This window comes from Otolemur garnettii, unplaced genomic scaffold, assembly GCF_000181295.1.
Source record: "Otolemur garnettii isolate 467f Iridium unplaced genomic scaffold, OtoGar3 scaffold00063, whole genome shotgun sequence".
NCBI classification, from domain to species: domain Eukaryota; kingdom Metazoa; phylum Chordata; class Mammalia; order Primates; family Galagidae; genus Otolemur; species Otolemur garnettii.
In genome coordinates, this window is record NW_003852458.1 from 4373763 (window position 1) to 4397947 (window position 24185).

Here is a 24185-nt window from a genome sequence, read left to right on the forward strand (position 1 = left end):
AAGTATTTGCTGAGTGAATGTATTCATGCATGTTCCAGAAAACCACTAATAGTGCAGAAGCAGATAGTAGAGAATATAGCCCAGCTGAGGGACAAGAGTGTGTAAACCAGGCCATCTTTACCTGGTCAGAACTGAGCAGAGGCAGGTTAGTTATCATAGTATATTATTTTGTTACAATAATTAGCTCTCATGATCCCATTTTAGGAGCAAATATATAGCTAGAAATTAAGCTTTAAAAAATTAAATGCATCCACTCAAATATTTGAGTGCCTACTACTGTGTTCATTTACCTATTAATTGAGCTCAACCAAATGTATTAAATGAGACAATGAAAACTGTCAAGGGCAATGAGAACTAATTCAAATGTACAATGAGTTTATTAGAAGTTATATCAAATTTACTGCTTATCTGTTATAAATAAAACTGAAGGATAGCAGACCCTTAAACTTCAATTCCCTGTTGAGATTTTTGATCTTATGTTCCAATTTTGGGTTGGGATAATAAGAAACGTGTGCCAGGGAAAAAAGACACAAACCTTACTGTATAAGCCCTCTAACTTGCAGGCTGGTGGTTCAGAAACTTTTGTGAATACTTCCTGGTTCTCAGCAAGCTCCAGGAAATTAAGCTACTCAGCAATTGGGTGTTAGGGAACTTTAGTGTGAGATGGTGAATAGGTTTGTATTGTAGGGAAGGAGTTTTGGAGAACAAAAAACTTCAAGTTTTCTATAATTGCTAGCAATACTAAAATTCCTAACATTCCAAATCAAAGTTCATTTTACATCAGAATACCTAACATTGAAGCAGAAATGTCATTTCATAAATTTTTATTCCCACTCAAATTTCTTTTTATGAACTTACTCTCTAATAAGTCATGTTCAACATTTATTTAGAAAATATAAGTTCTTACATGATTTTATTTAAAGATCTCACTAGCTGGCCTACCGAGCTTCCTTTAACATGGTCTGGCTAAATTAGACAGAGAAGAGATAGACCATTTAAGAAAATCACTCAATAAGCAGCCACAGTTAAAAAGTCAAGTCGCTATTCAACTAGCTTGTATATATATTTTTTAAGTAACATGCAAAAGCTGGTAAGAATTTCTATCAATAGCTGAACCCCTGAAAATAACATGACTTCAAGTATCTAAAAATGTACCTTTAATCAGACTAAAACAAGAACAAATTTTTATAAAACATCTTATAATTAAAAGGTTAGAAAAACTACTGAAATTCAGAACACATTCCAAATTCTCTGCAGTGTTACACATTAGTTATTAGTAACAAAGTCTCTAATATTTTCTTTAAAAAAAAAAAGCAACTTGTTAATTCTTCTCCCTATTAAAAAAATTTTAAAGGATTCACTAAGATGCTTGGAAAAAGCTGGCAACTCTAAAAGATTTACAGGCAAAATCTATTTCAATATAAGCTACAGAGTTTCTCTGGCAAAATTTCCAAAAGCCAAGATCACTACTTGGCTTTTGGAAAAAGAAAAGAAAGAAGGAAGTTTGTGATTTGATAGATTTAGCACACTTTAAGGTCAAATATGATAGTTATGCCATTTCCTAAGTGGTATGTGACACTTTTACTAAATTATCAGATATTTTTACTTGACTCAAACTGAACTTACTGTAATTATAAATTTTTAAAATTTGTTTTACTAGTCAGTTACATATTGTTATTTTTACACTCTATGTATTTTCCATGAAAGCTCAGTAAGCCTCAAAGCTATGTCTTTTTAAATTTAATACATAAGAAATCCACATTTTTGAGACCATGATAATTTAGTATATAAACGCACAGGCATAATTTAAGCACCCTAAAAGCATACACACTTCACTAAATGCTATACTGTTCCTCAAAACTGCCTTAAAAGGGTGATACATAATTAACACCCAGAAAGTCATGGCCAGGCCTAGTGCAATGAACCCTAAAGATTTCTTCAGATGTGTTTACTATTTACCTTGGCTCATTTCTGTTCCATTTATTCTCTCTCCCAGGTTTTCTTCTTCATTTTCCTCATTGTTATCTTTCCATTTCTGAATTCCTCTTGTTTACCCCCTCTCTTATGTTGGGAGTGCTCAAACTTCCATCACTGGTTTTCTTACCTGCTCTCACTTCCTTTTCCCTGAGTTATCTACTTATGCACAGGCTTGACCTACTGAGTACTCACCAGTGACCCTGAACTCTATACAGTTAGCCAGACCTCTCTCTTGATCTATAGGCTCCAGTTTTCAAATGGCTAGCCTTATATCCATCCGTTGGTAGTTCAAGTACCTCTCTCCAAAACCATCTAAAACTGATTATACATGGGTCATTACAAAAGTTTTGAGACACAAAAATCAAGAAACGTAAAATCCAAAGACAGAAACAAATTAAACCCTCTCAGCAAGTTGAAATTTGCACTGGTGAATCAGAAAGGATGCTGTCAACTGTGTTTCTTGGAAGTGCATAATGGACCATAACACAGTCTGTCTAAAAACCTTTCATAATCACCTACATATAATCCCCATTCAAATCTACTGAGTCCCATATATCAGTTAATAACTGAATTTTTTAGCCAACAAATAAACTCAGGTGTCACCTTTAGTTCTTGCCTCACATTCATGCTCCGCAGCCAATGATGAGATCCAATAATCATACCCAAAAACTGTTTTCCCAATCTGTGTCCTTTACATCCTGGTTGCCACAGCTTAAGTGCTGGATCACACCAACTCTTATCAGGCCTAATGCAAAAACTTGTCTCCAGAGTTTCTAAACTATTTCTTTCAAAATTCCCATCCCCTAACCTAAACTACCATAACCAAAAATCTGTTTTCATACTATTCCCAGAATGCTAAAGTCTCAGAAAAATTGACCCTTTTCACCCAACTCCAATGGGGAAAGACAGGCTGAGCAAGGTCTATATAACTACTGAGAGTCTGAAGACCACCAGGATTCAAAGCTAACTCCTCTGCATAATATTTAGCACCTTTAAAGGCCCAACCTACCTGTTCTACCTTCATATACTTAACCATTAAGAAATGATTTTCAATGTGCCCTTACAATGTATTTTATGTTGGTCATAATTTAATGATTACCACCAACATTACCATGAAATAGAAAACACCTGTAACAATATGAGATGGTTTCCTGTTATCTTTTATTTAAAACCTAAGTACTGGGTCACAGCATAAGTTATCTGTGACTGTGGGGCACAGTCAAAAAGTTTTGAGCTTTTTGTTGGCTACAATATGAACTTCACCCAAGTTTTACTAGTAGTGTTCTTTCACCTTCACACATACAGATTCTTCCATGTTCAATACTGAATTCAAATATCCCAATATTAAAAAACATCATTTCACCCTTTTCATACTGGCAAATGTGCTAATGAGAACATGGAGATTCAATAATTTTCCATTCAATATGGAAAAAATTATTTGAACTTCTAATTGGAATATTTAAAAACAGCAGAAAAACTAAAGACTACCTAATTATCCAAACAATGGAATATTATGCAGTTGTTAAAATGAATCACCATGTATCAACATGGTTTTAATCCAATAGTGAATAAGACAAGCAAATTTCTCAATAGACACATATTCTAGAGAATATCAGTATCATTGATATAACTTCTCAAGAGACACAAAATGTTATACTTGTTTATGAATACATATTGTAAAAACATATAACTTCAGGCCTACCTCTGGGAGGTAGGAAGTAAAAAAGCTGGATGGATAGGGGTTTAATTGTAATTATAACATGTCCTTTTTCAAAATCTGAAGCAAATAGGGCAAAATACTACATATTAATATCTGTTAAGTCTAGGTTGTTAAATACACAGGTTTTGTCTCATTACTTTTGGAAACTTTTCTACATGTTTGAAAGTATTCCATAACTGTAAATATAAACTTTAAAAAGATCACTAAAGAAACTATTTAAAAGATGAAAAAAAACCAAAGCTCTTTTCTCCCCTTTATCTCTACCTTTCCCAAACTGTTGCTCTCCCTTCTCTGTATTCCTATAGACCACTTGTAATTGGTTCAATACGATGTGATACATCCTTCCATACATTTGGAAACTGTTTATTCATCTCTGCTTCTCCAAGACCCAGTTGTTAGGAGGTGCTCAACAAATGGTCTGACAAACATATATTTAAAAGTAAAACTTCAAATTAAATCAACTAACAAACTTCATGAATGTCTCCAATAGTGATCACTATAGCAAGATATTCTTAAAGCAGATCATAATTTTTGAAATCATCTTCTCTATCACATGAATGCTTCTTAAAAGGCAAAATTATTACCTCAATAATTTAGTTAAAAAAAAACATGACACAAGCAGAGTCAAACTCAACACATCTTTAACTTATTTCAGTGATCTTAGTAAAGGAATCTACTTTGGAGTGACCAAATCAGTGTCATTGCAGGTACATAATTTAAACATAAGTGATACTTAAATGATGGTTATTATTGTGGCTGAAAAACTAGAATTTAAGTTAAATTATATGAATTATAAATTATCTATTTTGATCTTCCTAAAATTATATGAAAAAGGAAAAGCAGGTACTATTACCCATATTTCAAAACGGAACAGATTAATACAGAGAAAGATTAGGTTACTTCCTCAAGTTTACAAAGCCATTAAACTGTTGTTCCAGGATCAAAACTCTGGTTTTCTACTCTTTATACAGGATTTATCCACTGTTTAATGCCCATGCAGCCACATACTACTAACGTTCCTACATCAGCCATATATTTCACTCCCACTTGTAAATACTCACTGGGCCACTAAACCTGAATTATAATGACTAAGTTACATAGGTCAAGAATTATTCTGTTCTTTATCATGTCCTAATTCTACCAACTTTCAGGAAGAAGAAAGCTAAGCAGGTGAAACCTCCTTAAATGCAAATGTTTTACAAAGGTTGGTCTGGTTTCCAATATAATCCAGATCTGGTAGTTTATTATGAAGAAAAAAAGACAGAAACTTCCCTAAAGCATGAAATAACTGGTATACTCGCTAATATTCTGAAATTACACATTTCTGTTATATATTACAGAGTTCACTGATAGTGAAATAGAGTCAACTTATACTTTACTAGTTGAGAAGATATTGATGTACATCAATAAACATTTTTATGTACTAAGACCTAAATTTGTATAATTAAAAATACAGAATTGATAATACTGAAAAATTTGTATTCTCATGGTTGGTTACTTACTTGTAGACTTTTTTAAATATAAAAACATAAGTTTATTTTATATTAGAGAAAGGGAAGATTGTGGGGGAAAGAGATGAGAAAGAGAGAGAAGAGAACAGAGAGAAGGGGAGATGAGAGCAGGGAAAGAGAGAAAAGGAGCGAGAGAATGGCAGTGGCATCCCAAAGAAAGAAAGGAAGAATGCCAGCCCACATATCTGTAGTTTTTAAAACCTCCCCCGGGGTAATGGTGATATACAATGAGGTGGAAAATCAGGGATTTCAAGCATATTGATTGATGATCCTCTAATGGTGGCATTTTAACCTCTGTAATATTCAATTATTTTACATCTTTAAAAGTCTTTTATTTAACTGCAAATATCTGTACAACAAAATCATCTTTTGTTTAGGTTCAAGTTTTCAAATAGAAAAACAAGTACTCTCCTACTCTGCTAATAAAAGTATCTGTCAAAGGGAGTATAGCTAAAGCCTCTATTTTCTAAGTGTGTTCCACATTTTTGCAACCCCACCCCGCAAAAGTCCCGTGGTCATATAAAAGTCATCTTTTGTTTAGGTTCAAGTTTTCAAACATACTATTTACTTCAATCTTCTTTCAAAGAACCCATGCTGGTAACCTCTGTCTTAAACTTTCAGCAACTAACATCTGGAGGATTGACAGCCAGTACTAAGGCCCTGGACTAGATGAAAGTTGGCCCCAATCTCAGGGAGAAAAGAAAAATGATCTTTAAAAAAGTAGAAACATTTCACCACATTTTTCAGTGGAGAAGTGTGGGTGGAAGGTGGAGAGGATATTGACTGAGCAAGATATGGTTCTTGGCCTCAATGAGTTCACAGTCTAGAGAAGAAAATAATCTCAGATTAAGTATTATGAAGACACAGAGAAGAATACCTAACCCAAACTTGGTAGTCAAAGAGAGGCAGAGCCATAGCAAGGCTACCAAGGATGGTATCCTAAGACAGTACTTGACTTCAAAAAGAGAAATGGAGATGGCTCAAACAGGATGGAGAACATTCAAAGCATAAGGGGCTGTGAAAGTAAAGAGAGAGGTCAGTTTAACCACCCTGGAATACTATTTTTTCTCCCCATTTTCTTTTTTTTTTTTTCTTTCTTTTTAGACAGAATCTCAAGCTGTTGCCCTGGGTAGAGTACCATGACATCACAGCTCACAGCCACCTCAAACACTTGGGCTTAAGCAATTCTCTTGCTTCAGCCTTCTGAGTAGCTGGGACTACAGGTGCACACCACAACACCCAGCTATTTTTTGGTTGTAGTTGTCACTGTAGTTCGGCAGGCAGGGGCTGGATTTGAACCCACCAGCTCCGGTGTGTGTGGCTGGTGCCCTAACCACTGAGCTACTGGCACCCAGCCATTTCCCCCCAAATTTGAGGAAAACAAGTACCCTCATACTCAGCTGGTGAAAGTTAAAATTTGTACAACCTTTAAGGGAGGCAATTTAGCAAAACCTGTTAAAATTTCATATGCACATGCCTTTTTGACTCAGTGATTACACTTTTAAGTATTTATTTTAGGGCTTTATTTACACACATATGAAGGCAGATAGTATTCATTTCAGAAATATTTAATAGTAGAAGGCATCAAATAAATTAAGGCACACAATGGAATAATGCATATACTATCAAAGAAAAATATGAAAATGCTTTTTGGCAATCTCCACAAATAATGTTAAGTTAAAAAAAGACGCAGAGTATGTAGAGTATGATGTCATATGCTTAAAAATAAAAAAAATCTGTTGTTTGTAGATAACTACATATATTACAAAAGTATAAAAATATTCATAGAGATGATATGTATTTAATGATAGTGGTTAATGTCTGAGGAGGAACGGAGGGAGTGAGATGGGGAGGAATACATAAGGAACTTTGTATTTTTATTGTTTTGTTTAAGAAGATGTGAAGCAAAAAAAAAAATGGCAAATATAGCAGGTCCACATATATTTATTATACTATTCTCCAACTTTTCCTGTACATGTGACATATTTTGAAATAAAAATATTAAGATTAAAAAAACACCTAAAAGTTTTTTTAAAAGATGCAGAATAGCTTACACAATATGTTATAATTAAATAAAAAGGGATGAGACAAAAAAAAAAAAAGAATATTTCACTGTGTTGATTGGTATGTATTGCTTACTTCTGGAAGGAAACACAAGAAACTAAAAACATTAGTTACTTCCAGGGATTAAAAACAGAATTATAGGTGACATTAATAAGAGAAAGATTTTTCATTGTGTAATTCTTTGTCTCTGCTATTTCGAACAATTTTAATGTGCTACTAATCCAAAATTAGTCAAATTAAATCAGCACAACATTTAATTATAATAAAAGCGACTTGAAATTCCCAGAATAAGAAGTTCAAGACAAGAAATGATCAGAAATGAAGCTCAAGAGGTGCAAAGGAGCCCCAGTTCATGAAGGAACTTATTCAGCATACTAAGGATCAGGAACCTTAGTCTATTATGAGAGTTTCTCCAAGTGTGATCTGGGGACTGGGTAAAAACTGCAGATCTCTCTAATTCAGCCAGAGTCAGAAACGTTAAAAGTATGTTCAGAAAAGCAAAGTCTGTGTATTCTCCACAAACTGAATCAGAATCTTGGGTGCTAAGGTTCAAGCATCTGCATTTTAACAAGTGGAAGGTGACAAAAGCTTATGGGGAGCTTCTGAGGAGTTCTAAGCAAAGGAATGAAATGGCCAGATGTCCACTTTAGATAAACCACTCTGATGCCTGTGTCTGGAAGATTTTTAAAGAGCAAGGTTCAGTTAGAGGGCTCTGGCAGTATTCCGGATTATGTGCTTATATTTGATAAATCATATTGCACACCATATGCCAAAAGTATCTGCCCAGGAGCTACAGCCTAAGCCATACCTTCTTTTTCAGGAAATAATGTAAGGACAAACTCCTAAGCACTATACTTCCTAATAAAGGCAATCCAATAATAGAGCAGACTATTCTCTATTCTAATCAAACTATTCTCTCTCATTCTGAATTTTTAAAAAAGACTAAAAAATGGGAACCATTAAAAAGGTCTGCCTCTGAGGTTGTAAGATTTTGGATGAGAGGAAGACAGAAATTAAGGATTCAAATTTGGTATATATTTTAAAAATTTCAAATAAAACCTTTGTGTAAAACTAACAAGGCATGTTCCTGGTGTCCAAATCCTTTCCAAATCAGTTTTATTTCATCTAAAATTCTAATTTGTGAGTCTCAGGGACCCTGATTAACAAAAGTTCCACATCTGCTAACTGCTACATCTCTTACGGTGCAAGTAAACTGTAATAATAGTTGTACTAGCCTTTGCAAGGTCATCAGACAGTAGAAGTAAAATGTTTGACGACAAATCCCATATTCATAAGACAAGTCATTGGTCAATCAGTAGAGGGAAAGATAAGATTTAAAAACAAAGCAACGTAACCAATTGAAGAGAGTAACTAAAAATAAAAACTTTAACCTAGCTTGAAAAATGTAAACCTATTTTGTACACGCTTAATCAACTAAAACTGTTTCCTCCAATTATTTATGTTTCTACAAAGTTAGAAAACCATGAGACTTCAGGGTATAAGATTATACTGGCTTTCCATCCTTCATTTTCTATATGCATTTTAATAAATAACAGGGACATATTTTGCATCAAAAACAGCAACCACCACCAAAATAAATGCTTTGATAGAAGACTGAGTTACCATGACACTACAGACAGAGCAACCATGGTGAAGATTCACAGGAGCACGTGACCACTTTCTTTCATGTCCAATTCACACAATTTATACACCATAGTATATTTTACCCCAGCAATATAGCAAACAATTATTAATCATCTTAACAATCCTATAATATAAATCATAATACAAGTACAAATCAGTAAGAAATCAATCCAATAAAACTGAAATGACATCAACAAAAACTATCCCACTACCTGGCATTACAAAACTGTACTCTAAGTTCAGGAGTTTTACTTCAAAGCTCTCTTATCCCCAACAGCACTACCTAGCAATAGACAAATATTTGCCTATTAGAGATTTCTTCATTCAGAGTGAGTACACTAGGTAGTTTGATTTTTAAAGACTTACTCGTTTTGCCTACATTTTAAAAGTTTTTTTATTAGGGCCCTAGTTCAGGGGTCCAAGAGTTAATTCTAACCGAGATGCCACTCATTTTCTTGAGGCCTTGAGGAAGTCTGTGAGTTTCAAGATCCTGGCATTAGAAAGGACCTTGGAGGCTATCTGATACAACCCTAACATTTCATATACTTAACCATGTGAATGCACTTTGAAAACTGACAATACTATGCAAAAAGTATCATTTTCACCCATGAGGCCCAAGGAGTTAAAAACATATAATGTTAACCACACAGAATCAGAGCCTAGAATTCCAAGCTTCTCAGCCCCCAATCTCACACTATGAACATGCCAACTGAGTGTACTATTTTAAATTGCGGTGGGAGGCTTCAATATCAATAAAATTGTATGAAGAACACATTTGTGCACATATGGCATTTGACAAATTCCAAAAGCTAGACCTTGCAAAATTTTTAGTACAACCTAAAGGATACATCCCTCCCCCAAATAGAAACAATGTACTTTTTCTGACATTACTATTCCCTCCCCAAAATAGAAACAAAGTACTTTTTCTGACATTACTATTCCTTGCCTCATCCCCAGTTTCTCTCTAACATAAACTCAACTATCCTAATGTTCTGTTCAAACTGATGATTATTTAAATGGCACAGTGGTTTCTAAAAGCTGCTACCTTCAAACACTTAGGAAAAACAGAGACAACAAATCTGCATCTAGACTCCCATCCGGTGAATGTCGTGCTTTTTTCAATTAACCCATCAAAGCAGTAAGATGTTTAATGTTGACAAAGATTCCGTACTTAAGCAAAGATGATTTACAACTTCATCGTGATGGCTCTACACAATAACACAATAACACATATCCTGAAGATTACACAGGATATCAGATGTTTAGAACAGGCTGTCTACTCTTGCACAGAATTAAACTAGATTACAGTTTACGTTTACGCAAGTAATTCCAAAGCCTTCTGGTCCACAGTGCCAACAATTAGATATTTACAATACAGATTTTTCTAGAGATAGTTCTCATGTTACCATTAGCGAATATCTTTTTCCTGAAGTTGGTGGGTGGAGAAATGGGATCAGAAATTTTAAAAAGGGGGCAGAGAAGAAGATCAAACTCAGTTTTTCTTCTTGGATTTATATAATTAGCAAAGATATTGATAAATATACCAAATATAGTCTATTATGGCGGTAATGCTATATTAGAGATGTAGGCTTTTTATTTCATACGTAAAGCCGGTATTTATGCCTATTATTTCTACTTAGTAACATACATTCAAGTCAAATTTTCTCCCTTGCCTTTCTCAGACACGTGTGCTTTGAAAAACAAACTGCTAGAACCTTGTCTGACGACCACGTTCCAGCTGGAAAAGGCTCGCCCTGAAGGGCTTTCCGGACTGTCCCAGGCCTTGGGGCCCCTCAGAGTAAAAGGGGGTGTGTCCGCGGTTATCTTCGCCCTCTTTCTTTTAACCCTCAGAAGCGCCCCGGAGATCCCTCTCCAGCGCGTCTAGATCTCCGGCTATTGGCCCACTTTCTTCGGGTATGTCAAAACAAGGGGGTGGGGATGACCAGGGAACAAGGCACAACTGAATCCCCAAGACCCTCTCACACTATGGGGCCACTCCACTAAGCAACCCTTCCTCCCCCAGCAACGGGGCGCCGCTGTCCCGGAGGTCTCAACTAATACTGACCCTCTCCCTCTCACACACACAAACACACACAAACAGAAGCAGGGCGGGGGAAACCCAGAGGAAGTAGGGGGCAGCTAGAGAGACAGGTGGGACATCTGGGGTGCCGGGGGAAGGAAAGTCATCCCGAGAGGTCTCGCTGAGGGGGTGCAACCGCCCCTAAAGCTCTGGCCGAGCCAAGACACAACGGCGGGGGGCCTCGGGGACCCACCAGCTGCTTCAGGTCCTCCTCCGAGAGCTCCGCGTAGCGGTACCGCTGCTGCTCGAACTCGTAGCGGGTGGTTTTGGCTACCACCACCACCCGGGAGGGGCGGAAGCCGCCGTCGGGGCGGCTGCCACAGCCCGCCAGCTCGCGCGGCTGCCCCTGCCCCAGGTGCCGCTGGCCGCCGCAGTCACCGCCGAGCCGTGGCCGCGCGGCAGGGCCTCCAGCGCCCGGCCCCCTCAGCGCCGCAGCCCCGCCGCCCGCCACGCGACGACAGCTGCCCAGCAGAAAGCCTCGGTAGCAAGTCATCGTCTGCCGGGCCGCGGCTGCAGGCTTCGGCTCCCGCCTCCTCTTCCCGCCGCCCAGAGTGCGCGCCGCCCGCCCCTGCCCGGCCTCTAACTTCGCGCCCGGCGAGCAGAGGTTAAGTGCGGAGACGTGCGTGGCCCGCGCCGCTAGGGGGACGTTCCCAGACGTTGATGAGGGCGGGGAAAGCATAGCGATTGGAAGGCTGGAGACTCCACGCCAAGCAAAAGTGGGCGGGGCAGAAATGGAGGCCTAGGGCTGGTGGGGTTTGTTTGTTTGTTTATTTGTTCCATTTACACCTGCGCAATGGCCGCTTCACCGCCCCAGAGCCCACCTCCTGCTCCAGCCCCTTCCCTGCTGTTGCCCTTCGTCCCGCCCCAGGCTAACCGTGTCAGCCAATTGGAGCCCGCTGCAGTTTCGGAGCCCGAGGGGCTGCGAGGATTGGCTGTGGCCCGGGGAAAGGGCTGAAATCCTATTTGGCGTTGGAGCTGCACTGAGGAATCCTGCTGGAACCGGTCTGAGGCGGCGCAGGGGCAGTGGGCGGGGTTTTGAGGGACTGGCGGGAAGGCAGATGTCGGGCACTTTTTCGCTTGGGTTCTGATCTTTTTCGTTACCCTCTCTAAAACTAGACCACATGCCTGTTCTTCGTGCATTTAACCAATGTCTGTTGGATAGGTGGTGTGTCCATCGCTGGATTAAACCGACCGCATAATTTTGTGGGGCCAAGTGCTAAGTGAAGATGCCAAGCCCCTTGTTCAGAAGTCTTAAGAACATCAAGACAGACGCAGAGCATTAAGCCGAGCACAGGGTCCTCTAAGCATGGCACCCTGTGCCCACCCTGCTGACCACCGAAGAGCCATCAGGCAGGAGGGAGAAAGGCACAGCCATTGGGGAACTCTGAGTATAATGGGCAGAGGAGTTTGGCATTTCTAGATTGGAAGATAAAGGTTGAAAAACTGCATAGGACAAAATTGAAAGGGCTAAGAATGTTGGTAAATTGGACTTTATCCTTATGGTCAGCAGTTCTTTGAAGGCTTTTAACCAGAAAGGAGTGGGTTGAAGCAATGTTTGGCAACTATTGATCTGGCTTTGGAATGTTGAGTAGATTAGGAAACAAGAGTAGGAAGGGAAACGGAGAGGCTCTTAGAATAATTACACGGGAAGTGATAAGGACTCGGGCTAGAGTAGTAGTGATGGGAGTAGGAGAAACAACTATTATAAGGGGAGAATCAAATGGCAGTGCACACCCTGGTTTATAATTCCTTCTTTTCCAGAGGTCTTCTTGCTTTGGCACACTCCTGGCTCCTTTGTAGCCCTGGCAGCACCAGCAAGCTTCTGGACTTTGGGCAGGTTATGTCATCTTTCTGGGCCTCAGATTTCTCATCTGCAAAATGCAAGGCTGAACTAAAGTGATTCCAACTAGTGTCCTTTTCCAAGCCCAAATTAATTCAGTGAATCTGTGACTCTTCTCAGCTAGCCACCAGCATGGGCATTCATTCATAGGTTTATTCTATTTATTGAAGGCCTATTGTGTGTCAAGTAGTGCATTAGACTGGGGGATATACACATATGAGTCTGATAGGCATTTAGCTTACTTCTAAACGTTCTGTAACCCACCCCTTCTGAGTCAGAACTTTGCCTCTCAGTAGCTGCTAATAGTAACATAATAACCTTAAGTAACCTAAACTTTTTGGGAGGTTGAGTAACTTATCTAGGACCTGGACATCCTCAGACTTCTTTGTATTCTTGCTATTCTAAACTTCATAAGTCATTAGATATTAGGAAGAAAGAAAAGGGGAAAGTCACAGATGATACTGAAATTTGAAGCTTAAGTGAATGAGAGACTGTTATTTGCTTAATTTAATGGGGAAAAATGAGTGGGGAGAAGCTGTGAGGGAAAATGACCCAGTTAGTTTTCCAGAAATCATGAACAAGATTTTTTTTAGAAGAAACACAGCAATGAATAAATACCTAAAAAGGTAACCTTATTAAAAATCAGAAAATACAAATTAAGGTCATACTGAAAGAATATTTTATATCCACTAGACTGGTAGAACTTAAGAAATCTTGGTAATACTCTAATTGTTAGAAAACGTCTATCCATTTCATCAAGTTTTTATTAAACTAAACAGATGCCATTCATTTCAGTAGTTGCTCCAAGGCAAATACAAATATGTTTTTTCAAAAGAAATTTGAAATATGTTTATGTATTTAAGTTTTTCAACTCTAAGTCTGATGTCTTAAAAATTAACCAGTAGTATGGTTATTAGATGAATACTGCCAAAAAAAAAGAAAACCAGATAAAACTTCTGGTATTCATGGATTAATATCAGTTTTAGCTATTCTCAAATAACTAAAAAAATCTGTAGGGTTACAGAATTTCAAAACCCATCTTTGGTGGGGCTGGTGTGCTTTTCTAGTGACTGAGCCTAGCTAGCCAACCAGATCATAGCCTCAAACAAGCTTTACTGTTATCAACATTTTATGAGGAAAATTATACATCACGGTGATAGTCACAATTTGAAAATTTATAGTGGTTTTTTGTTTGTTTGTTTGTTTTTTAGACAGAGTCTCACTTTGTCACCCCCAGTAAAGAGTTCTGGCATCACAGCTCACAGCAACCTCTAACTCTTGGGCTCAAATGATTCTCTTGCCTCAGCCCCCCAAGTAGCTGGGACTACAGGCACCTGTCACAATGCCCTGTGGCCCAGCTATTTTTAGAGACAGGGTTTCACTCTAGCTCAGGCTGGTCTTAAACTCATGAGCTCAGGGGATCCTGGGATTACAGGCATATATTACAGAGGTCTTAAGATGTATCCTTTCCAATCCGCAGAACTCTCTCCACCCCACTTTGGTGTACATTTTCTTTCCAGTCTGCAGAACTCTCTCCACCCCACTTTGGTGTACATTTTTAGAGACAGGGTCTCACTCTAGCTCAGGCTGGTCTCAAACTCATGAGCTCAGGCAATCCTCCACCCCACTTTCATGTACATTTCTTTCCAATCTGCAGAACTCTCTCCACCCCACTTTCGTGTACATTTTTAAGAGACAGGGTCTCACTCTAGCTCAGGCTGGTCTCAAACTCATGAGCTCAGGCGATCCTGGGATTACAGGCATACATTACAGAGGTCTTAAGATACATCCTTTCCAATCTGCAGAACTCTTTCCACCTCACTTTCATGTACATTCTGTCTCTGTGAAAGAAAATATATAGGTATATCCCTCTTTTTATGACATTCATGTACACTATAAGATCTGTATAAGATGTATTCCACTGGGGACTGAGGATCCTTTTTTGGCAGTAATGGATATAAAATATTTTTTTAAGAGAACATTTTAATATTCCACAATTAAGGTAATCAGTTGGGTGAAATCCTATTGAAAGAGAATGTTTAGTTTATCTTAATAAAAGATATACAATTAGGTAAAATATTAGATAGTTAAGTAAATTTTAATAAAAACTGCTTCTATAGAAATCCAAAATATATACTTTGAAATCATCTACCTAAATGACTTATGAGAATGAATTTTGTTGTACAATTGATCTCTTCATATCAATTGTGGGCAAAAGACAGAAAGCCAAAAAGGAAAAGACTAGATGAAGATATAGGATAAGGAAAAACTATAAAATATTTCTATTTCTGCCATCCCTCCAAAATAGCATTAAATATTTGCATAAAAATTAAAGAGAAAGTGCCATGAGCTAAATGTCCCATTTTTGCTCTTCATATCCTTTTCACAATCCAGAAATTTTTACTCTTTCTCTTTCCTTCCTGATTTTCTAACTCTATTTCTGGCTCTGTTGCACTGGCATTTCCATATAGATCATAAATTAAGGTACTTTATGCATTGACATATGAAGAGAAATCCAAAGAAAATCATAGAAAGAATGAAGTCCATTTATACTACATATTAAAATGTTTGGGGCACTGACATACATTGCTTCATCTTCACCCTAGCGTGGGGACAAGAATGAACAGGAGAGGAAGATAAAAATCTCTGTTTTCATAGGTGCTTTAAGGTAATAAAGAATAAAATATTAAGTCCCCTGAAAAAAATTATCATGCAATCACAGTGTTTCTACATCAGTTAAGATCTTACAATAAAAGAGAACCAATGCTTTAATATCTTCTCCAAATGTCTCCTTGTTTATATTACGCTTCTACTGAAAATTTTCCACTGAGCATGTTCTATGTCAGAGTCACTCTTCTAGATCCAAAAAAGTAAGAAAAGAATCTCTGTTTTCCTTCATGCTAAAGCTCATTTTATTCTTCTCTCTACCTTTTCTCTTTTCCTCACTCACATTAACTTTTTTTTCCTCAGTATTTTCTGAGTGACTACTTAAGTTAAAAGTAAAGGAGGTTACATACCGTATTCCTTCTATAGTCACTGGAAGAATAAATGGACCTCTCTTACTAGCCAATTCATACTGTCAATAGTTACCTAGTATAAGGAAAAAGCAACACTGAACAATAAACTAAATCATAATCTAAAAATTTAAGTCAACTTTCATGTAGTAAACTAAACTTTAAGGATTAGTGAGGTTCGACTTAATAAATGCATATATAGAAGTTAGATATCTATTATATAAAAGACACTGTGGTAACAATACAACTTTTAAAAATATATTCACATATATATTTCCAAACAAATATTGTTCTTCAGAGTAGCACTTTGTGAAGTAATACCTATTCCAAATGTGCTGTCTTTGTTCAGAACATTTCATTTTCTAATTGTGTGTTTTTATCTCCTACTAGGGGAATTGTTTAAGGGTCACAAGATTCACTTTGAAACCATGGGGTCATCAAAGTGAAATGAAAAATGAAATATGGCTGTTTTCTTGTATAAAAGAAAGTATACTTTCATGAAGTATCTCTGAAACAAATGTCAAAGAATAGCATCAAAACTAGGTTGCACAGTTGTGGAAATTACTAAATTCTACTATAATGGCATTTAAGAAAAAGACTCATTTGGCTATATATGGTACATGTGTTTAAGAAAGGCCACACTAGAATATCAATGACAATTTAATTACATAAAGCAAAGAACAGGAAGTTAACATATTTGGCATTTTGATACAGAGGTAATATATTACATTTTGTTCCTTTATTCAACAACTATTGGATACTGACCGTAAGTCAAGCACATACCCGATAAAATAAATACAAGTCCAAGAATAGATACTCTTTCTAAAGGAATTCATATTGTGAATAGATAAGCTTATATACTAAGAAATCCAAAGGTTAAATGAAAATATACATTTCCTGGAGGATAAACACGATTTAATGAAGTGTTATTATGCAATTATAGTGTTTTTTAAAGAAATGATTCTGAACATTTAGTAAAATATTTGTTCTATGGCCAATGTGTGACTAAAAAAAGTAAACATTTTTGTTAGATGTTTATCAAATCTAGCAATCTATGATTTTAAGTATTATATCCATCAATGTGATGAATAGTCAAATTAGCTATCAAATTCTATTCAAAATTAACTTCTTTAAAAATGACAAATTTTGAACTTCTGAAGTCCATTTATTTGTTAAATTCTGTTACTGTTCTCCATTATAATCAAAATGTAAAACATAAGAAAATTTGAATTGCAACAAGTTATAATTCCTAAACTTTCCAGGGAATGAACAGATCTTCTCAATTAGTTAGAAGGGTTTAGTGTTTTTCAATAGGGTGACCAATCCTTTTGTAGATGTTGTCACGTTTATAGTAGGTCGTGCTCATGAACAGGCAACCGACTGTCTGTACGTCCACCTAGAAGGATCTGTGATATAAATTAAAAATATTTTATATACAATATTATATTTAACTAGATTTACTATTAAATGTAATTGAACATAAATACCCATGAATAATATGCTTATTGGTAAGGAAATGAAAGACACAGAATCTACATTTTTACAAGTAACATTTGGAAATACAGCTAATAATTTTAACATAACCTCTTTTTAGATAATTAAGCCTTTTTAAATTTATGGACAATAAAGTCCAAAAAATTAGACTTTTTATTGCTTCCATAACATTTTAGCCTTTGTTTGCAATAGATCCTGAAGAAGATACTAAATGTAAAGGGGGGAGATGGCAAGGAAAAGGGGGTTCAGCTGATTGGCATTCACTTTGCTTTATTGCCATTGTTTTGCATTAAGATAGTTGTATATCCCTCCCCTCCTAAAATGGAATAAAATAGAATATAGATTTCACAAATATATGTCATTAGTTGGTGAATTTGCTGTTTAATCCTTACTTCAAAATGATGTTTTGAATGAATGCCAAAGAATTTTCTAATAGACCCGTTTTTATTGTTTACAATATAAATATCATAATAATATAAAATATAATTTTATTTATTCATTTTACAAATTTTAAAGAGTCATGGACCATTTTTAGTAGACTTGTTTAAAGTAGTATGAAAAATCTTATTCAGTTATATTCACTTAGTTTTCTGGCTTAGTCATGCAGGTTATGAGATTGATCTGCATGTTTTGTACATTTTTCCTTCTGATTATGCAACTAAAAAGTGATACAAATGTTCTTTGATAGATTCTTAAATCAAGTATGACTAAAGCAGGTTTAAGATTTCAAAATGATGAAAAGATGTTTGTTACTATGCTATCTTTGAAACTGTAATGCAAAATTTAGCACCAAGTGAAACAATCACTGAAAATACTTGGATGACTTTATTAGGATAGCCTCATCTATATAACAAAGTTGGGTTTACTATTTTTGACATTGATTTTCTCCAAAAGGAATGATGAGTTAGTGTTAAATCCACCTGTCAGTACAAACACTGAATGAATCCTAATGAAGACCAGTTACAGGAACAGTGATAGTCAAACCCCATTCCTCAGATCCAAAAAGCCAGGGCTCTAACCACTACCCACTTTGAACAGATCAATTCTACTTTTTAAAAACCTGTTTTATATTAAAATTGTGTTGAGTTTTTTTTTGGGGGGGGTCACCTTGGGTACAGTGCCATGATGGCCTAGCTTACAGCAACCTCCAACTGGGCTCAAGCAATCCTCTTGCCTCAGCCTCTCAAGTAGTTGGGGCTATAGGCGACTGCCACAACACCAGGCTAGTTTTTCTATTTTTAGTAGAGACGAATCTCTCTCTTGCTCAGGCTGGTCTCTAAGCTTAAACAATGGGAGTGCTAAGATTACAGGTGTGGTCCACTGCACCCAGCCAAGATTTCTTTTTTAAAACTCTGATCTAACAAAACAAAAGCTATTTACCTGATTCATTTTTAGTGACTTGGGTGAAATCATCTTCATCCTCATCACAGCTATCGCAGTTTAATTGTTGGACTGTTTCTGACTGGCTCTCAGCTTGACTGAGATCTTTTCGCTTATCGAAGCTTTGAAGTGCAACAAGACGATGATGTATTGCTGCGTACAGACACCCTGCATCTTTGGCACTGGCCTGCATGAGAAAAATTAAGAAGGAATAACTTAGTAATGTTAGCCACATTTACAGAGTTTTAATCTTTCACTATCTCTAAGGAAGGAAGTAAATGGCATAAATCTAGAATGTAAGTAAGTGTGAACAACCCTAAAAGTTAGAGGGTAAAAAACCAATTAATATTGAGCCAAATAGCATCCTAAAGTGTATGATTTCATGAGGACCCATTTGTACATTTTACATTCAAAAAATGAAATTCTGTGATTTAAAATTTCTATTTGAATTTAAGTCTGTTAAGAACATCCCTTCCTCCATTATTTTACATTATGAAAAATCATAGGGCTGGGAAGAAGAAAAGACTTCCATTTACTTTCCGTCACTTCGTTTAGACATTTTTCTGAACCACATAGCCTTGTGGAGAAGAGCAGTCCACGAAATTGTATCATAAACACATCAAAAATTCTTACTTTCCAATACTTTTCCATGCTATTTTTATGGTTGCTGTTAATACAAAAATGCTGGTTACAATGACATTGATACAACATTTACTCTTAGAACACTATTTTTCAGTTCAATCCTTAAAACTGTAGGTTGACTATTAATTTCATTTATATTAGCAAAAGTAGTTAGCACAAGTATCCAATATATACTCGTTCCCCTCTTCCTTTTATAAAAGAGGAAATTATGGCTCACAAAGGTAAAATGACTTCTCTGAGTTGCAAGTCAGCATCTTGGATGGAATTCGAATCTCAGATTTTTGTCATTCAGCTCAGTAGGATTAATGGAATAAATTACAGTCCATAATAGAATTCTTTTACCTACTAAAATACATTCTGAAGAATAAGTGACTATTAATGTCATAGTATTCATTTGCATTGATAAGTTAAATTACATGTATGTAATATTTCACAATCATAATAGCTCTTTAATCTCAACAGCCTTTTAAAGTGTGTTATTGCTACCATTATTTTGCGGATGAGTAAAATCAGTTTAAGGAAGGCTAGTTAACTCGCGTAAAGATCATACATTTATATATACATATACACAGAAGCACGATGTACTAAAATTTAAGATCGAAATGTTAACAGTGACCATCTCTGAGGATGGAGTTTTCAGTGATTTTTATTGCATTTGGTTTGCTTATTTCTAAGTCTACTACTATTTAAAAAGTCAGCATGAGTCAAGTGTTAAGCACCAGAATCTAAATCACGGTTCACAATTTCAGTCTCTGGCTGGCTGCTTTACCCACCTAAAACCAGGGAGGATCTGGCCTGATGGCATCATGTCCCTAAAAATGGTAAACAGAGTTTGCATCTTACCCTAACATTTTAGTACTCCATACCACTTAGATACCTAACAGTGCACTTGCTGCTAATTAACAAAACCTCTTGTTATTCATCACTGGGCACTTAACCAACATTTTTTTCCATTACCATAAGGAAGCCAAATTAATTGCATTGTCACCTCTGTTTGAATCACGGGGTATTCAGCCTTCTGCAGTGTTCTGGGTCTTAGCCTGTGGGGAAACTTGTGGGGAGAGGGGTTGTTTTTCGTGTGTGTTTTATTTTGTTTTGTTTTGTTGGCTTTATACTTGCCAGCTCTCCTGAGTCTGGATCATGTATTTGAATTTGAGCATTCCTGTTGCCTAGAACAACTAAAGCTGTGCTCCCATCTTGTTACCTTGGAGATTTACTCATGTCCAGAATCAGAATTGGCTGTTGGACCGGCTGTTTTAACTTGCCAGCCCTGTGTTTTTCCATTTCTGACTGGTTCCTCTCCTGTAATCCTGAAGCCTTCTCAATCTCAGTTTGCAGGATAAGTATCAGGCTTCAGACTCTGCTGACCTCCTTCTGGGAACCATTTCTGACAATAGCCACTTTGGTAACTTAGTAATAATATTGACATAGGTTCAACAGAAAAGAAAAGGGTAGAGATGTGAATGCACAGACCATAAAAATGTCTTGGAATGGCTATCAGATGATGTTAAATCAGAGGCTTTAAACAACCCTAATGAATGGCTGATTTTTTTTGCCAATGGTACAGATTTAAACAAAATTCAAAAAACAAATTAGTAATTGCAGAGACCTAGTAATATAGTAGGATAATAATCTGTCACTGAAACCTTTCACTTACCTGAATTAAAAATACTTTGATGGTATGGTCTTCTAAGTCAGTAGCTGTTATACGTAAATTTTTATGGTTTGCTCTTTGAATCTTCATTTGAGCCCACAGTTTGCTGTTGAGTATCAGCCTCAGACTGCCTTGATTGCGCATAACTGAAATAGGAACATGATAAACATGTATCAGGGTACAGAAATGTTGATGCCTTAGCCTTCCAGGAGAATTAGCTGTTTTTGAAAGCAAAGTTTTCAGACTATAAGTTCACTAGCAAATTGTAATTTGACTAGATTATAAATTGCTTTTAAAATTATATTTGGGCTTTATTATGTTGGAGAACTTTTTCTTAGCTTAAGTGCTGGGATTACATTTTTTTAACAGCAGGATTTAAAACTGATTAAAATTTTAGGATTTATTTTAAGACCTAGTGGTCAGAAGAATATTTATCTAAGAATTGTTCATTTCTTCATTGTAATTTCTTCACTCACTGTAATGAAGAAAACTAAAACAAAGATCTTATGTGTCCAAAAAGTAAAATTAGTTAAATAAATTATGGTCCAGCCATTCAAGTGAATGCTATAAACCTATTAAGAATACTGCTGAACTATATTTATTGATGTGAAAAAATGATCATTTTATACTATGTAAAAGAAAAAAATCATGTTACAAAGCAAAATAAACATGATTCACAAATTTACAATCTATGTATGTATTTATGTATCTAGATAACAAACTTCAGAAGAATATATTCTATTAACAAAGGCTATCTCAGGAAGATGAGTCTTTAAATTATTTTATATTTTTCTTTTATTGATCTATATTTTCTGTTTTCTACAATGAATGTGTATTACCTGCATAATAAAAGGAAAAGTTGTTTAGGGGTTTGTTTTTGATTTTGTTTGTTGTTTTTGTTTGTTTGGAGGGGGTTGGCAGGCAGTAGAATGAAACCAGAGTAAAGAACAACTAGTACCTGCCTTAGGAACATTATTTGGTTGGGTTGTTTACAAACCTGTGTTCCAGTTAGAGAACTGAAGACACTGTTCCTGATCTTTTAATTTTATTCCTTATTCATTTTTAGAACTTGATATCTAAGATTCAAAAAATACCCACAAACCTGGATCCAATTTCTACCTGTGGTCTTTTGAGAAGCTTTGGTCTCTCAGAATTGACCAGTTAGTCTTGTTACCTGGCTGACCCAACTGCTGCCTGTGTTCACTGTCAGTTTGGGCATCTGAACAATACCTGTTGTGTCTTTTTGGATGCCAAACCTCTTATATCTTTCAGTTTGGCTCAAGCTTCTGATCATCACTCTGCCTGCAGGATTCAATATGCCTTTTATCCTTAGAAATTGACTATTCATCCCGATCCCCACACCGTGTTTGGAAAGCCAAAGATAAATTATGTGGCAAGCATTTTCTTTTAGAAAAATGTTTCACTTCACTAAAGCCCTTACATCATATTTTTTCAGATATGAATGAGATTACTATTTAGGTGCATGCTGGGCTTTGACGTGTTTTACATGCATTATCTTGTTAAAGTCTCACAATCAGTAAGCTATGAACTACAATCATCCCCCATATTAAATTGATGCAACTCAGGCAGAATGAGGTTAAGAAATCTGTCCAGGGTCACCAGTTAATCAGTGCAGGAGCTAGAACTAGAATTTATACAGACTAACAGCAGAGCCTACTTGAAATGAGAAGCTCATATAATATGTTAGGAATAATATTATAGTATCTATTTTAGGAAATTTAACCCTAAGAAATCGTGGCTTGCTTTACAAAATGATTCCTTACTTAGTCTTGACTGTAACGTTCCACAGTCACTGCTTGCTGTGTCATTCAGTCTCAAAGTTCCTCTGCCTCTTTCAATCCAGGATTCTGTTGTTTTGTTGAATATAAAGAGCTTGCAGTTGATCTAAATGACAATTTTTTTTAACGTCAAATATACAGAAAATTTTTTCAAAGCAAATTATTTCCTATGCCATAATGCTTTTATATTTGTCTGATCTTTTACCAGAATAACCTTTATCAACGTCTCATAAACTTTTAAAACATACTTAACTTTAGAAAACATGTGATTTTTAAATAGTTCAAATATCAAAAAGTAAAAAGACATACAAAAGTGAAAAGACATACAAAAGTGAAAAGGCCCTTCAACCCTTGTTTCTCATCTACCAATTTCCATTGCAACAGGCACCACTGTATTGATATTTTGTTAATCCTTCCAGAGATACTTGTATGCATACAGGCCAATACTATATATATGTTACTCTTTTTCTTTCTGTAAATCGCACAATACCTGGATCGCTGCAAAAGTTTTGAGACAAACTGTGTTATGGTCCATTATTTCACTTCCAAGGAACACAGCTGACAGTGTCCTTTCTGAATCACCTGAGCAGATTTCACCTGGCTCAGCTTCTTAGTGTTGCTGAGAGGGCTTCATTTGTTTCTGTCTGTGCAAATTTTATGTTTCTTAATTTTTGTGTAACTCAAGACTTTCATGATGACCTATGTACCACACATACTTTCTGTTTTTGCACTTAGAAATCCTTCTCTCTCTTTCTCTCTCCACACACACACACGGGGGGTGGGGTGCCAAAAAACATATACCCATTTTTTAAAAGATAGCAATGTACTACTTTTTGAAGTTGAATTGAAGGTACCACTATGGGTCAAGTGTCATAAGACATACTATGTACATCCATCTGACCTGCAATTGGTACACTTTGGGGGAGTGATTGATTTTGCTTCCAACAATAACTCTTAAAAATGTATACACATTTTTTAGCACCCCTGGTATATGTATATGTTAGGAATAATATATGTGTATATATTTGTGTATATACATATATATACACACACAGAAAGTATCATCTTCTAAATTAAATTTCTTATTTGAGCTATGTAGTGTTATTTGAAAATAAAGGAATCATAGAAGTATTTTCATGCTTAAAAGTTTTCAAAGACAGCATAAGAACATAAAGAACTAGGATATGATATCACAGGGTACTCTATTATAATTTATTTTACTTGTTTTTAAAATTTTTTCTTTTAGAGACAGAGTCTCACTTTATTGCCTCGGTAGAGTGCTGTAGCATCACAGCTCACAGCAACCTCCAACTCCTGGGCTTAAGCGATTCTCTTGCCTCAGCCTCCCCAAGTAGCTGGGACTATA

General features: G+C 36.2%; 2 protein-coding genes across 4 annotated transcripts in view; both read right to left on the reverse strand.

The window, feature by feature from the left end:
- NADK2 (NAD kinase 2, mitochondrial) overlaps positions 1-11564 on the reverse strand; it is a 42906-nt gene extending 31342 nt beyond the window's left edge. For both annotated transcript variants that reach the window (XM_003792939.3, XM_003792940.3), the window contains exon 1: positions 11190-11564. In XM_003792939.3, coding sequence (XP_003792987.1) covers positions 11190-11489 — 300 coding nt within the window. In that variant the 5' untranslated portion in view covers positions 11490-11564. The remainder of the gene's footprint in view (positions 1-11189) is intronic.
- Positions 11565-17179: 5615 nt separating this feature from the next.
- The window catches only part of RANBP3L (RAN binding protein 3 like), a 56056-nt gene continuing 49050 nt past the window's right edge, over positions 17180-24185 (reverse strand). For both annotated transcript variants that reach the window (XM_023515020.1, XM_012807086.2), the window contains 4 exons: positions 22805-22925; positions 21024-21166; positions 18725-18911; positions 17180-17256 (listed from right to left, as the gene is read on the reverse strand). In XM_023515020.1, coding sequence (XP_023370788.1) covers positions 17213-17256; positions 18725-18911; positions 21024-21166; positions 22805-22925 — 495 coding nt within the window. In that variant the 3' untranslated portion in view covers positions 17180-17212. The remainder of the gene's footprint in view (positions 17257-18724; positions 18912-21023; positions 21167-22804; positions 22926-24185) is intronic.